The sequence below is a fragment of the Lactuca saligna genome, chromosome 4 (genome assembly GCF_052625555.1).
Source record: "Lactuca saligna cultivar CGN05327 chromosome 4, ASM5262555v1, whole genome shotgun sequence".
In the NCBI taxonomy this organism is placed as follows: domain Eukaryota; kingdom Viridiplantae; phylum Streptophyta; class Magnoliopsida; order Asterales; family Asteraceae; genus Lactuca; species Lactuca saligna.
Window position 1 is genome coordinate 153287724 of NC_136420.1, and position 16886 is coordinate 153304609.

A 16886-nucleotide genomic window follows, 5' to 3' on the forward strand; every position below is an offset into this window, starting at 1 on the left:
ACAACATCTTGTTGAATCGAAGCATCGAAATGCCTAAAAATCGTGTCTACATTAAAACCTCATTGGATTTCAAGAACCTAATATCCTCATTGTTAAATGAATAAGTCTCACTGTAAGTGAGGAGCTTTTGATCGATAAAGTTATCGTTAGAAGGGGCAATGATGCTAGCTCGAGAGCGAACCATCTTTTTACCCCTGCATAAGAAATTGAAAAAGTTAAAAAGGAGGAAAAAAGGATACCGTAGGAACAGTTGATGAATATTGAAAAGAAACATCGGAGGGTAAAGAATAACTCAAACTAATTACCTTAATTTATCCTCATGACAGTGGAGAGAGAAGGTGATTTGACTGCATCATTATGATCCTGGAATGGATAAAATCTATTCGTTAGGGTTTAAATTTTGAAAACCTTATCTTTATTTACTTGAAATTATACCTTTGAATATTTAAAATTAACCTAAATATCCTACATGAATAATTTGGGGGCAATTGTTAGGGTCAAGATCATTAATCCTATTCGAGATCCCAAATCTTCAAGAACTTTTAGGATCCCTAACATATTTTAGGATCCTAACCATTATTATATTTATTTCCTAACATTTATAATTGATATGTTTCTAGTCTTTCTTTCACATTTGCATAAATGACCAACATAAGATTCATTCTCAATGAAGAATCACTTCAACCAGTCTTAAGACCCAGGAATACCAAGTCAAACAACATGTGAATACTCATTCAAGAGGATCCCAGAAATATTAGACTTAATGTTGCTTAAGCTAGACTATAAATACACCAGTAATATGTACACTACACACACGATCAGCTAATCTACAACATTTGTACTTACATTCATATTATTCTTCTGTACTCAACAGTTCATATCAATAAAAATAACAAGGCGTGTGATAATTATCACCTCACAAGGTTTTATGTCGAAGATCCTATCAAGAATTAAGGGTTTTCCTTGTAAACCACTTGTGTCACCTACTCTTGATTTGCTCAATTGTTTTGATTACAACATCACAACCTCTCTTATAATTTTGGGTGATTTACATTTGATTAATTTTTGACCAAAACACATACTATCATAGAGAGATATGAAAGTAAAAAATTATAAGTACGTTGCTATCATGGGTAAAAACTGAAGTATATTGTCTTTTAATAATGGACATGCTTCTATTTTGTAAATTCTTCAAGTATTGCAACAAATGAAAGAAATGTTAAAGCTCTTTATAGGAGAGGTAGGAGTATAAAAGTTTAGGGAAACTTGAAGTGAGTAATTTTTCAAAAAAAAAAAAAAATTATACGCTTTAATGTTACTTAAATTGTTGGTATATGTGTATTAGTCTGATCATTGCTAGAAATTTTAACTTGGTTTTGTCCCTAAGGTTTCTTTTTGTAACGTCCATTGTTGATCCCTAATCGGTGAAAAAAAATATTTTACTTGTATACAAAATGCTTGTATTGAGCTTTATATGGCCTATTTTTCACTCAGACATACTAATCCCAAAGATCATTTATGCTTTTTGCATAATTGTTAAAGTTTATAGGAAGAAATTGAAAGTAATGGATTTTCAATGAAGTTCATAGCTATTTATTGCATTTATCCCTATATAAATTCTCTTCCATTCGCGAAGCGCGAGAAGCCCTCTAGTTTAATTTAATAGGTTGAAATGTGAAATCAACTTACTAATTTTTAGTTGGATTTGGGTTGGTTGTTTTTGCTAAATCTAGCTTGGAAGAATCAAACCCATAGGCTTTTTGTAACTATAAACTCATATTTAGAGAGAGCCTTATCGAGTGCTCTTTATTTTTGAGAGATCGGTTATATAAATTGTTCCTTATCAATTTCTCTATAAAAATTATCAATCATTTAACACCAATTCTTATTATTGATTCACAATTTTTTGTAATTATGCATTTTCATTTTATTTTATGTTTTTACAAACATACTCATCTACAATATATATATATATATATATATATATATATATATATATATATATATATATATATATATATATATATATATATATATATATATATATATATATATAAAAGCAAAACTCTTCGTGCTAAAAACACAACTTGTTTCCTCAAGCATGGAACTACAACACTCTCTTGTTATGGTCACACCATATATATGAAACAAGCACAACATGACCAATTGTGAGTCTCAATTTGTTTTTAGGATATCCAACCACACCGCAAAATATGTTCTCTTAAGTAGTTACATACAAGCTATAGAACGAGACCAGTTTTTTTTTTTTTTTTTTTTTTTTTTTTTTTTGTTTGTTTTTAGAATGTATCTTAGCCTTAACGACCGGTCGACCACTTAGACCTAACAATAATTACAATGATTAAATAATATGTTAGAAAATATTGGTGGGTAGATATTGAAATACTAGAGAAAATATAGTTACTCGCTCACGCATATTCAACTACATACATGTGAGTCAACAGAAAAGACCCGCTAGTGTGCTCATCCGTGTTATAACTTAAAGACACATTGTCACTGATCGTGTAATTTGCGGCTATCATAACAAAACATACACATGAGCTTGTGTAAAAACTTGCAAGTGTGTTACTGATTCATGGATGGATTTTTTTTTTCTAGACCTTACTTAATTTTCGGTTAAGTCGTTATTAGTGTAGGTTTATGGTATATAAAAGAATACAATATCATTACAAAAAACCTAAAAACGCAAAACATGTCGAATGGTATGTGTTGTGAAAACATAAAACTTGGATTTTACATGCAAAACATGTAGAAAGTGCATAATCAACAAGAACGATGTAACGTTTAAGCATAATTGTTTAGATAAATGTCGAGTAGAACAAAACTCTACAGTACTCACTCAAACTAATCTACTTTCTAAAACAATTAAGACTATAGAAAATGGGAAATCTTAACTCTACAATGAATATGACTTTACTATTTATAGAGAAGCTACAACTTGTAAGTCACAATGCTTAAATTTACACATATGTCATAAAAATGTGAAACCTTCGAGTTATATTCTCATTAAGAGCTTTGCACCCCAACATGTGCTTTAACCGTTGTTGATTGTGAAATGTATTGAATAAGAAAGGTTAAGGGTAACTTACTTGCATAAGTGTCATTTACTTATTATATCAAAAGATTAAGTTTATCTTAGAATGTTGTTCATATAGAAATTGACTTAATACAAACAAAAATGACCATGGGAACTATTTGTCTCCCAGTAATGACTCGTGGTTAGTCATCAAGTTAAATAAAAGAAAAAAAAAATATGTCAAGACCAAAGATATAGCAGCTGTTTGTTTGTTTGTTTGTTTATTTTATTATTATTATTATTTTTGTGTGCAGATCTGCACAACCATTTTTATCTGCGTCGCACGGACATATGCCCTCATAGAATGTTTGTTTATGACATGAAATTAAGTTTGAAAAAACCAATGTTCTAAATAACGTAAGCGTGACTTGGCGGCAATGTCAAGCTTCAAGCTTTTCTGAGCCTTGACGAGTCATAACGTTTGTAAGGTGTGACTTAAGGCGGCAATTTTCTATATAATTAATATTTTTATATGTATTTTCAACTATTATTCATTTTTATACACATATATGAGTTAAGACGGCGTTTTGGCAAAACTTGGCGGCAGGTGCAAGCCTTGGAGTCGTGGCGCGCCATGGCAGAGCCATGACGAGCTTTTTAGAACCTTGGAAAAAACAGTTTATTTAAGTATCTGCAAACATTAAAAAACAAACAGACTTCTTATTGCAGACTGCAAACATTTTATTAATCTTTTCTATTGCAGAGATTTACAGATATGACCTGCAGACTGCAGATATTTTAGTTTTAAAAAAACAAACATGAACGTGAGTTAAAAGAAAAAAAATGCTAATGCTAGGTTTTTTTTTTTAAAAAAAAAACATAAAGAAAGTTTTGAGTTTCCATTTGTTAGGAGATAAAATTATCGAAGGGCATTTTGGTCCGTGAAGGGCAAATCCCATACAATGATGGGAGAAATAGCAAGACTGGCATTGAAATCGTCTGAGATTCAGTCATCCAAAACTCGAAAAGAAAGGAACACAATCAAATCTACCATAATCTCAAATGATGGGGTTTGCAATGGGATGTTCTTTTCCTTTACACTCCTCAACTTATCACTCTCTTTTCCCTTCTTTTTCATCTTCTTCACAGCCTCTTTTCCTCTACTCTTGCCAAAGAAAACCACATGATTTCAGTAAGAGAAGAAAAATCCATGCTTGTATGCAACACCATGACCCCAACAAAGACGATTTCTGCCAGAGAAGAGCGATTCTTTTCATGGGTGTTTCTGTTCTTCCGCTCTTGAATTTAAAAGCAAGAGCTGTTGAAAATTCCGCTCCGGATGAGTCGGGTATGCTTGATTTCCAGGCCCCTTTTCAAAATTGAACACATTTGTTATTCTCCTCTAATCTACTTGCGAAATGTATCTAGGGTTTTACATTTATTAGCTTGATTTGGGATAATTTGGTGATTTGGTAAAATCGGGGACTTGAATCTTGACCCTGTAGTGGTACGTGAAAGGAATAATAGTAGCGTTGTGATTTCCTTTGAGAATAATGAAGTAATTGTTCTTATTTACCCTAAAAAAAAATCCCGAAATTCCAACTTCGGCTATTACGTTTGTATCTTTGTTGGGGTTATACATGGGTGTATCTTGAAAACTGGCATTGTAGCTTATTTGTTGAATCATGAAGTGTAATGAAAGTTAACATAAGCCATAAGGGATTAAGGGTAAGTCAAGAATTTGATGGCTTTCCCTCAAAGATAAAGAATAAGAGAGAAATAAATGAAACAAAAGCTAAATGGTTTGGTTAATGAAAAATTAAATTGCAATCGACTAATTCTTTTCTTGATTATGATATTTCAGAAGATTCTGCAAGGGCGCAAGAACGAAATCAAATAGCCGAGGTCCAATACTATGCTAGTTTAATGTTGAATTTTAAACAAACATACATACATCATCTTGTTAAAATTATGTTCTTACTTCTTATAAGTTATAATGTTTGAAGCACTTTTAAATGATTTCCTTTCTTGCCCCTTAGGCACCAACTAATGGAGATTCATCACCAAATCCTTTTATTACTCTTTCGAGTGGACTTGGAATAATTGCTTCAGGTGTTCTTGGTGCCTTTTATGCATTGGCTCAGAAGGAAAAGTCAGCCGACATGTTGACTATAGAATCTGTAAGCCTTAAATTCTCATGTTACGCTATTTATGATCTTGAACACTTTTACGCAATGAGACTTCCAAAAAGAAGATTTTATGGGTGTTAATGCTTTAAAATAAACTTGTAATGTATTTAACGTGAATGAGAACGCTTTCTTATATGTTATGAGAAATACCCATGAGAAAATTATCATTTCATTAGGGTTTTGTGTAAGACTTCATCTTCATGCAACAAAATTAAACCCATTTATTATATATCTAACAAAGCCGTATAAATTATAATCACACAGATGACAGCTAAACTGGTGGAAAAGGAAGCTGCACTTGTTTCAATGAAGAAAAACTTCGAGTCAAAACTGCAGAATGAAAAGGAAGAAAAAAACGAACAAATTAGAAAATCGAATCAAGAGAAGCAATCATTAATGAGCCAATTAAGTTCAGCAAATAGCACGATAAAGGGTTTAGGACAAGAGCTTCAAAAAGAGAAGAAGGTCATCCAAGATTTCAATAACCAGATCGAAGGTCTTAATGCTGACCTCAAAAAAGTTTTTGATGATAAAGAAGACCTCAAAATGCAGGTGAAAGATAAGCTTTTCTCCATTCAAGTGCTTCAAGAACGGATAAATTTGCTTACATCTGAAATCAAAGATAAAGAAGACAATCTTGCAAATTTAAGCTCAACCCTTGAAGCCAAAGAATCTGAGTTCAAGAAACTGAATTCTGTGTATGAAGAAACATGTGCTGAATTGGGTGGTTCAAATTCGGAAATCCAAAGGCTAAAACAAGAAATCTTTAAACTTGAGAAAGAATTAGAATCGAAGAGTTTGAATCTTGATGATCTGAATGCAGAAATTCGATCTTTATGTGATGCAAAAAACGTTATTAGTGAAGAACTGGAGTCTGTTAGGAAGGAGTACAGTGATTTGAAGCTCTCTTCAGAACAGAAATCGGCCTCTGATGCTAAGCTTTTGAAAGAAAGGGAAAAGGAACTCGAAGAGCTTAAAGAACAGCTCGAGTCTTCTTTGACCAATGTAGAAAAAAACGAAGAATTAATCAGCGTTTTGACGAATGAAAGGGATGATTTGAAAAAAAGATTGAATCTGGAAGAGGGTAAAGTCGAAAATCTTGAAGAGGAGCTTCGTGTAGTTCAGAGAACGTTAGGCGACACAAGAAACGAGGCTGCTGAGCTGGCGGGACGTCTCGAAATCTCCGAGAATACATGCAAGGAGCTTGAAGGAGAGATTTCGAGGGTTCAAATCGAGTATTCTGAAGCTAAACAAGGATTACATGATAACATCGATAAACTGAAACAAACTGTCGAAATATTGGCTGAAGAACTCGCTGGAAGTAAAGACGTTTTGGAAAGAACGAAGGAGGAATTAAAGAGGGTGTCTGGTGAACTTCTAGAAGCATCTGAAACACGCGATGATTTGAGGGACGAACTGGTGGAAACGTATAAGAAACTTGAAATTGTGAGCAACGAGGTTAAAGAAGAAAGGAAGACGATCGGTGATTTGACTAAAAAAGTCAACACTCTAGAAACTGAGATTTTGAAAATTAGGGATTCGAAAAAGTCGGTGGAAATGGATTTGGAAGAAGCGACGAGAGCACTTGATGAGCTGAATAAGAACACGGTGATTCTATCGAGGGAATTGGAGATCTCAAAGGGTAAGATTTCTGAGCTTGAAGACGAGAAGGAAGTTTTGTATAATTCCATTAATGAACAGAAACATACGATTAAAGAAGCTCGAGAAAACATGGAAGATGCTCATGGAATGATTGTGAAATTGGGAAAGGAACGGGAGAGTTTGGAGAAGAAAGGAAGCAAACTTGAGAAGGAAATGGCGGCTGCTAAGGGTGAGATTTTGCGATTGAGAAGCGAAATGAGTTCTGGAGAAAAGGGGAATAAGAATAGAAGTGAAGGAAATGCAGAAAAGGGGAATAAGAGTGGAAGTGATGATGAAGGTGCAGGAGTTGTGAAGAAAGGTGGGAGGAGGAAGAAGGTTGTATCACAACAGAAAGAATCTTGATTCTTGAAGGGGGGTTTTGGGCATTTGCTTAAAAGTTGAGGGTAGGTATCTGTAATATTTGATTTTTGGAGGGTAAATCATAGTAGAGGTAGCATTTGTAATTTTCAGAACAATTGTCATTAAAAATTAGGGAAAACCACTCTAAAACCCTATGTATTTTACCTCAATGCCTAAATAAACCATTATATTTATTTTGTGACCATTATTAATATTAAAACCGTCTTAACCTTTCTAATTTATCCGTAAACCCTAAACACGTTTCTTATCACTGTATGGGAAAACCCTTGGTCATTTGTAGGCTGCCATCGGACATACTAAAAAGAAGAAAGGGAGTTCCTACAAGTAAAAAAAAAAAAAAACTATCTTAGATAGCCTTAACGAGTTCCTACATATAATGGTGATGAAAACCCAATTTCCTGTTAATGGTGGTCGTTTGCTTCAAAAGAACAAAATTATATTCTAACTTGTAATGGATACACATACACCTAACTTGCTATATAATACATAATTAGATATTTTACATTAACCTATTGCCCTATTCTTAACAAATCTCATGTTATGAAACTTCTCCCCAATTTTGCTGCTCGAAATGTTCATGGAAGTAGTGAGTACAAGTGTTTTAGAGAGATTAGGGTTCGATTTCTGTAAACAAACAGTAAATGTCATAAGGAATAGAACCTCACCACAAGCAACAGAAACAGTCTTAAGAATGTTAAGCGATGTGTGCCCTTGGGGAAGAAACAAAATGAAAACCGTGGTTCATATAGTTTCAAATATATGCTTTTTTAAGGAGACTATATTATGCAAAAATATTTGGAAACTTTGATGCAATGGTCATTAGTAATACGAGCAAAGGAGAGGTATAAAAAAACATACTCGAATTACTCGACCACAGTGGGAGTCGAACCCACGACCTTTTGATCCGAAGTCAAACGCGCTAATCCACTGCGCTATGCGGTCTTTGGTGTCTATACTATAAATTTCATTCCTTTTCATGGTCACTCTGGTGCATGTTTAATGTTTTTTTTTTATCCACACCTTCATCTTTCTGATGACGAATCCACGTGATTCATGTGAAAGCCCTCTCCAATATACAAATCTCTTCCTTTTGAAAAGGAGGCATGACTCATGACTCATGACCCATGCTTAATTTTTGTGATAGTCAAACATAGATGAAGATAATAACTACATGACTATAATTTATACATGTACAACTAGTCTAAATATAAGTTTCAAACACACCTTCAAACAACAAAATTACTTTTTGAAAGTTTTTGTATATTTCATTAAGAAAAAATTCAATAAAAATACAAAATTTGGATTTACTACACACTTGATGCTTCATCATTGTGAGATACTATAACATTAATAAACACTATAAAAATTCTTACAAAAAAAACTGCATCTTAAAAATATTTCTCAGGTCACGATCATCAACAGCTTTTTCACTCAATGTATATGTTTTTATGTATTTAGGGTAGAATATGTCTCATGTATGATAATCAAATTTGTTTGTTTAGCCTACATTAGATATTGTACTCTTATAGCATACATTATAATATCTTATTGTAACACGGTTTTATAGGACTTGAAAGTGATAATTAAGTGAAGGACTTTGTAGTGTAAAATGGAACCGATGTGTGCTTATAATAAGATAATATATGTTATTTGTGAAAGTATGTTGCCCTCATATGTAATGTAACTCATATGTAATGTAAGATGTTTCGATTGGTGTTAATGGTAAAGATACATTATCGTATCCTAACTCTTGCATACATTGGAACAAAGTATTATGATGTATTAAGTATGTTAAGACTCTAAGTAATATTAAATAATATGGGTAAGATGATATTTATGAAATATATTCCTAAGTAGATAATGTTTGAACGAGACTTCATGTAACGATCAAAAATTTCTCAACTAATATTCTAGGGATTATCAAAATTTTCTAACAAATGTGGAATTCTATTACTCAAATAAAACAATTACATCCCAGACAATATTCGGATTTACAATATACATAAATAAAATATAAGGCAACAAGGAAAAATACAATAAATCTACTTCTATTCCAAGTTCTTGTGCTCCTATTTTCTCACGTACAACGGTTGCTATGTGAACCTACAAAACATGAAAATATTTACATACATCAGATTATAGGTATGGTGAGTTATATTCTTTTTATTTTCATGTAAATCATCTTCTTCTTCTTATCTTTCTTCCTTTACACATTCTAACATTCTTTTCTCTTCATTCTCATACTCTGTAAGTCTAATCTTTTTTTTTTCTCTTAGCTTGACTATTCTTTCTCTTTACGTACTTTTGATTCTAATCTTTCTTTCTCATCTCATGCACTTTCTTAGCATCTTCTCATGTTCTTATCATATTCTGCTCATACTCTATCCTCACCTCTTGTCATCTCATCTTGCATCCTTATCATGCTCTATTCTTTTGTATCTTTATCTCCCTCATACTCTTCTCACTTCATCTCGTTTCTTGTCCCTTATTCTTATCTCATCTCATCTTTTTTCTCTCCGCATAAATTACGCATGCTCTTTTCATACCCTACACATGCTCTTCTCGTACTCTTCTTACACTTACCTTTGTATTCTCAACTTCTCATGCCTTAGCATTTTATTCTCATCTAGACCCAACAGTCCAATCTCATATGATAGTGTCATCTATTTTCTAAGAGAAACAACATCCCGCTAATGTTATCAGATACACTCATTTGGACTTCTCCCCTCTTTTTGGGTCGTTCATGGATCCTTAAACATCATTCTTCTCTTGAATCCCTTGTGGACTTGCTCCCCTTCCTTATTTCCTCTTGAAATAAATTGCAGGTGGTGTTGTTGGTTGTGATATGGCAGCGTGAAGACATGTAACAACCAATTTCTAGAACAGATTTATTTAAGGCTTTAAGGGGTCAAAGGCTTTGCTTTTAGGTAAAACCATGTGTCACGACGTGACCATAGAGAGGTCCTGACGTGACAAGAGATTTGTAACATCCCAAAAATCACGGTAAAATTTTCATTTTTCAAAAACAACTCAAAACCATAAATGTTTACAATTATAGTTTCCAAAGTATCAATAGTCACAAATCAGAGAATTCCAAAATCAAATCTCATAAAAACTGAAGGATTTGCACAATCAAAACTTTGCATTTCCCCGATTATCTGAAGTACCTAAAAACATAAAAACCAAACTGTAAACACGAAGCTTAGTGAGTCTCCCCAAAGTACCATCACACAAACATATAACATATAAAATAATGCATGTTGGGTCCAATTAGTCATCGGATTAGAATACCCTCGGGTCCACAACCTCCCGATTGGATTACCCCTGGCCCACAAACTTTCGGTTAGATTGCCCTGGCCAACAACCTCCCAATTGGATTGCCATACATACTACATATTGGGTCTACAACCTCTTGGGTGGATTACCCTTCGCTTACAACCTCCTGGTTGGATTGCCTTGGCCCACAACCTCCTGGTTAGATTGTGTAATATCTATAAAAATCGTGCCAAATTTAAACTTTTAAACATTTTAAAACCAACGAATATTACATAACTTGTTTTCAAAATAGTATAATATCAGAGTATCCCAGAAACAAAGTCATAAATGTGAGGAGCTGTACGATCATGCCTTTGCCTTCCCGCGATCATCCGATGAACCTGAAACCAAAACTAAAACTGTAAGCCCGAAGCTTAGTGAGTTCCCTCAAAATACCCATACATACAACAATATACATATAATCACAAAACAACATACTTATTGGAATAGTGTCTAAGGCTGCAACTATATTTGGAAAGTACTTGACCCAATTGAGCATGGTCCTTTTGGGTTGCCTTCACCATAGCAACTTGTCAGGATGATTTACAATGAGAGAAGAAATATTATAAGGAATAATAATATTGTTATTTGATTAATATAAGTCATAAATTAATTAGGAATTAATTTGGTGACTTAAGGAGATTAATTAAATAGAAGGGCATAAACTGTCAAGTGTATGATAGTTGTACTTTAGGCTGTAATCCCTTATGGATAAGGGGTGGACGGTTTTAAGGACTTAAGATAGGCCTAGAATTTGTCCAAGGCTTATCATGAAGGGATTAGGATTGCAGAGGGCCTAAGTTATCCAATTATGGTTTAAAGGTGAAACCCTAGGAGCCTTACAAATATAAATAGACCGGTTGATGAAATCGGTACTCTTACACTGGAAGAACCCTGGTCGATTTCTAGTTCCCTCCCCACTCTCTCAAATCATCCTCTTGCTAGTTGGTGTTTGTAAACCATTAGAGGAGTGATAATTGTGACTCTAAAGCTCCAAGGACAAGAAGATCAAGCAAGTGATTCAAGGTAAACTTATAACTCTGATTTCTTAATGTTATGATGATAGTATAACCGTTAGAAGTCTTGGATTCATGCATGTTTAATTAGAGAAACCTAGATCCAAGCATTAGGGTTTTGTATGTGCACATAGGAATGTTCATATGAATAAAACCCATCAGTGGTATCAGAGCCTAGATTGGTTTCTATTGAATTGGTGCATTGGTTGCTTGTTTGATGCTTGCAAAATTTGAATTTTGTCACCCTGCCTGATGAACTCGGCGAGTTCCATAGTGGACTTGGCGAGTCCATTGTGGTACTCGGCGAGTTCGAGCGTCAGAAAGAGCTAATTTCGGGATTTCTTGCTGTTTATCCTTTGGATACTTACCTTAATCATATTAGGTCAATATAAATCCGATTTTAAGATATATTTGAGTATATCCTTGACCTAATTGAAGATATTTATCAATTAATTAAATATTAGTTTCCTTATGTGATAATTGATTAATTATTTTAATTAAATTGGTAAATTGTTTTGCAAGAAATAATTAAATAAATCAAATATGGATAATTATGTGATTAAATGTTAATTTAGATTATTTGTTATTTGATCCCCTATGTTTTGAAAAGTTTAAAACCTGCCCTCAAGTTTTGAAATTTATGTTTTAAGATTAAAAGTTTAATTTGGACAATTTAAATTTCAAACCTTAGAATTTTACAAGTTTAAAATTCAACTCTATACTAATATAATATTACAAGATATATATATATATATATATATATATATATATATATATATATATATAAAATTAAAAAGCTAGTCTTACTGTTAGTAGGCCTCATTCACGAAGCCGGTCTATAAGATGGGTATAAGGTTGCTGCCTATAAAATGACGCTTAATGGGTGTACAATCACACCCACCGCTTGCTTGATCAATGGAGGGTCGTTAGTTGAACGGGTAGGATATGGCAACCTGATCTCCTCATTAAAAGTATAATATGAAATACAAAGTAACTATATGTCTTTCAAAAATTCTCAATCCTAGTTACTTTAGGAAAAGTGAATTGATGCAATCCCATGAAATTACACTTTGCACCCTTGCTAAGAAGTTAGTGGAGCGTGTTTGGTTTACCGGCACACTAATTGGTTCTAAGCAAAAGTGGCAAAGGGTGATTCATTGTTTATCATAGTTCGATGGAGCGTGTGTGGTTTACCGGCACATCGAATAGGTGATTGTTACAATGAAGGCACCATGTGAGTTTGCATGGTAATTCACACCCACTTTGTGATCCTCGGTATCCCAGTCACAAACGAGAGGGGCATATCGAGATTTAAACATTCCATTGAAAAGTTCAATGAATCTCATCCAAACCTAGGAATTCTCAATACATTTAGAACTTAAAGTTATGTTTTCATGGTGGAAAATTAGTGAATCGTCATTCACTTACCATCAAATTGTTTGCATGTTAGATTATGTGACATCCCCATTTTCACGGCCAGAAAAGACCGATTTGTTTATGCTTTGTTTTATAAAATCAGAGTAATCTTTTAAAGAAAACGGTTGCAGAATTTATTCCCAAAACAAGATATGATAATAGCTTATCAAAACATTTCTCAAAGAGAATGTATTTTCATTTAATAATAAAACCTCGGGATGTCATGTTCCGATACAGACATATAAGCATAAACAGAACTTACATTCAATTACACTAATGATTTACATCTCCTTTAATCTCTCAGTGCAAAGCAGCTTCGTATCGATACCTGTGATACAATTAAACTGAGTGGGTCAAGCTTGGGAGCCTGGTGAGCATATAGGGTTTTCAACCCACAATATTATATCATATATATATTAAATCATCAAACAATCAACCCAATTACCCATCTCCGTTATCTCCATTTATTTCTTAAGTACCTTCCCTAAGGAATTATCCTAAGGGTCATCTCCTACATCGTATTTACCTCTCATCTCCTTACATCACATTTCCTTGTATGTTTGTTCCTAAGGACTTTTTCCTAAGGATCATCGCATGAATACGTAGTCACAACATCGCCTGGACTAGTAAGTCATAATAACGGTTAGACTATCATCGCATGAATACATAGCCACAACATCATCTGGACTCGTAATTCATAGTAAGGGTTAGTCTATCATCGCATGAATACATAGACACAACATCGCCTGGACTCGTAATTCATAGTAAGGATTAGAGTATCATCGCATGAATATGTAGCCACAACATCGCCTCGACTCGTAATTCATCACCTACAGGTTATGAGCCTGCTGGTGTTTCCACGGGGTCATCTAGAATAGTTCGTGGTCGCCATCTATACTCTGGTAGATGACTACATCGCCAAATTTCCACATCGCCGGTCAAGGTTATGGTATCTCCTCTCATCTCACATCACCTATTTATCATTACCTAATTATCATCACCTTTCTATCATCACCTATTTCTCATCACCTAATCATCATCACCTGTTTCTCATCACCTAATTATCATCACCATTATATCCTCCCCTTTCTCTTATCACATTCGTTCAACACACATCAACTATTTCATCTACCCATGTTCTACCCAACATATTTGTAGATATAAATTACATATATAGTTTAAATCATTTAACACCCATATAAAAACATCAATTCCAAGCCCATCTCATATAGACAATTAATATATAACACATAACACGTATTTCATAGCTAATGCTTTATATTTATGTGTTTAGAAGAGAGTAACCGCACACTCACACATATAAACCACAATATATATACACATAACACGTATTTCGTATAAAATACTTCATAATTATGCGTTAGAAGAAAATAACTACACACTCACCCAAACATATACTTAATACATTCAAACAATACTTGTATTATACCCGTGTTTATGAAAGGGACTATACACCCACACATATAAACAACTTTATATTATACACATAGCATGTATTTTATATCAAATACTTAATATTTATGTGTTAGAAGAAAGTAACTACACACTCACTTGATCAGAAGATGATCGGACAACACTACGGCTTGTAGAAGTAGTATTCTTCGGTAGATCTGGAAGATCTTCACAAAAACCGGAATTTTCGCGGACAGAGCTTCGGCTAGGGAATTGAACTTCTCGGGATCTTTGGGGCCTCGGGACTTGCTTTGGGGCTCGGGAATGATACCGGGGCTTCGGGATAATTCTTGCATGAAAAACGATGCAAAAACAGGAGAAAACGGGAAGAAATGAGCAAAGAAGTCGGTTACCCTCGAGACCCTTTTATAGGGGGCTGGAAGCCCATTTACTCTGGGCGCAACTTCACATTACGCTGGGCGTAACGTGGATCAGATCGCTGACTCCCCCATGGATAATACCGGTTAATTTATAATTAAATTAAATATTGAAAATATTTAATAAACTTCAAAAATTCATATCTTCCTCATACGAACTCCGTTTTCGACGTTATTTATATCCCCGCGTAGGTGAGACTACGATCTACAACTTTCATTTAGACTCTGTCGGCTAATTTTGACTTTATTTTTATTATTTATTTTTAGTAGGCCGGGACAGGAAAACTCCGTTATAAAATCATAACTTCTTTATCCGACGTCCGTTTTCGCCTATCTTTTTATCGTTTTACTCCTATTAACGAGACCTTCGATTCTCATTTAGATTGTTTTGGATAAAAACCGCTCGGTCTCAAATCGAGCATTCGGGCTGCATACCGCTAAGTCGAAACTTCGAAAAATCATAACTTCCTCATACGAAGTCATATTTGGGCGTTCTTTTTATGCACGCTCATGGTTTAACGTATTCTACGACCTTCATTTAGATTGATAAGGCTAAATATCGCTCTAACGTAAATTCACTTTTTACGTCGCGCTGTGTCGTGCTGGTTCTGTCGCGAAACTTCTACAGGTCATAACTTCTTCGTTATAACTCGGATTTCGGCGTTCTTTATATGCACGGAAACCTTGTAACATATACTATAACTTAATTAAGATTATTCCTTCAAAATAATCTTCCATCAAAAAGTCATTTTTGACGCTTAACATCTCTAATTGACTAGCCCGAATCTACGGGCGTTACAAGTATCTCCCCTTTAGGATGATTACGTCCCAGAATCATCAACGAAAATATAACTTGTATAATGATTCCGTACGCTATCTCTTCATCCTAGGGAATGACCGTAACTTCTATGTTTCCTCGAAAGAGTATTTAACTCTATGGCTTTCTTGACCGCAGAAGATGCCCAATCTTGCATCTGCTTATCGTACTATGTTGTACTTTCAATCGTAACCTTCAAGTTACCAAATAAGTCCTTATTGTGGACTCCTTCTTCTTCTCAGGATAATTACTTTCATTTATCTATTGTAACAAACCGATGGGTCGTGCTCTACTGACCTCTCATCGAATGATGCAATGCTTAGACTTAGGTCTCTTAGAGTTAAATTCCAAAATGGAATATACCTTCCTTCATATTCTAATGTGATATAATCACATTACAGCATGTAGCATTTCTACCTACAAACTTCTTTTTACAACGAGCGCGACACTATCAATCGCATTAACTTCAACCTTCTGACTTAAGTCAAATGTTACATCTAACTTGGTCCTCTAGACCACGTAACATACTCCTTGTAGTCGAACTCAAATTTAAACATGACCACTAGGGTCAGAAAAAGAACCATATTACTAGTCATTACCGAAACAATGGTAATGACATACCAGAATAAAGTGGAATCAATTACTAGCTTCTTGGTAACCTTGTGACTTTCCCTGATCCAAGTGCGAGTCCTATGCTTCCGGTAGTATATGCATCTACTATCTTTCACACCTACTCATACTCGTCCCAAGTATTGTCCCGCAGTCGACCAAGTCACCATATAATAAAATCACAAAATAGTTTAACACATACGAATGTGTCCAAGTAATCATAAACAATTTCCCTAGACTCTACTAGGACTTCTTCATTGCTCAATCTTCAATCATCAACTCTACTTCAACTCGATTAGTGATGAAAATATCAGACGATGATACCACTTCAAGAATTTCACCAATGTTCCATCATCCTGCCAATCGAAGGTGTACTTTAGACGTACCGTACTCCTCTAAATGTACTTTTATTTCATAAGATATACTCTAAAGGCAAGATACCACTCTTACGATATCTTCTGATAGGTGTCATCCACTATTATAAGCCTTCTTCATTTCCTCCATGTACTCAATTTCTCTACGAGTCTTCACCATGACCCCTTGTACATCCAAGCAGACATTCGGTGTACCAAGCGAGAATTTTAAGATGAGAAAGCTTTAATTACGATAAATGTATAA

The 16886-nt window shown here is 34.3% G+C and overlaps 1 protein-coding gene and 1 non-coding gene across 2 annotated transcripts; one reads left to right on the forward strand and one right to left on the reverse strand.

Moving 5' to 3' along the window:
* Positions 1-3993: 3993 nt before the first annotated feature.
* Positions 3994-7429, forward strand: MFP1 (MAR binding filament-like protein 1). Its single transcript, XM_078991487.1, has 4 exons — positions 3994-4382; positions 4899-4939; positions 5074-5214; positions 5488-7429. The coding sequence occupies exons 1-4, from the start codon at positions 4097-4099 to the stop codon at positions 7225-7227; spliced, it is 2208 nt and encodes a 735-aa protein (XP_078847613.1). The 5' UTR covers positions 3994-4096; the 3' UTR covers positions 7228-7429.
* Positions 7430-8113: 684 nt separating this feature from the next.
* TRNAR-UCG (transfer RNA arginine (anticodon UCG)) lies at positions 8114-8187 on the reverse strand. Its single transcript has one exon. It is a non-coding gene; the product is annotated as a tRNA-Arg (tRNA).
* Positions 8188-16886: the final 8699 nt, after the last annotated feature.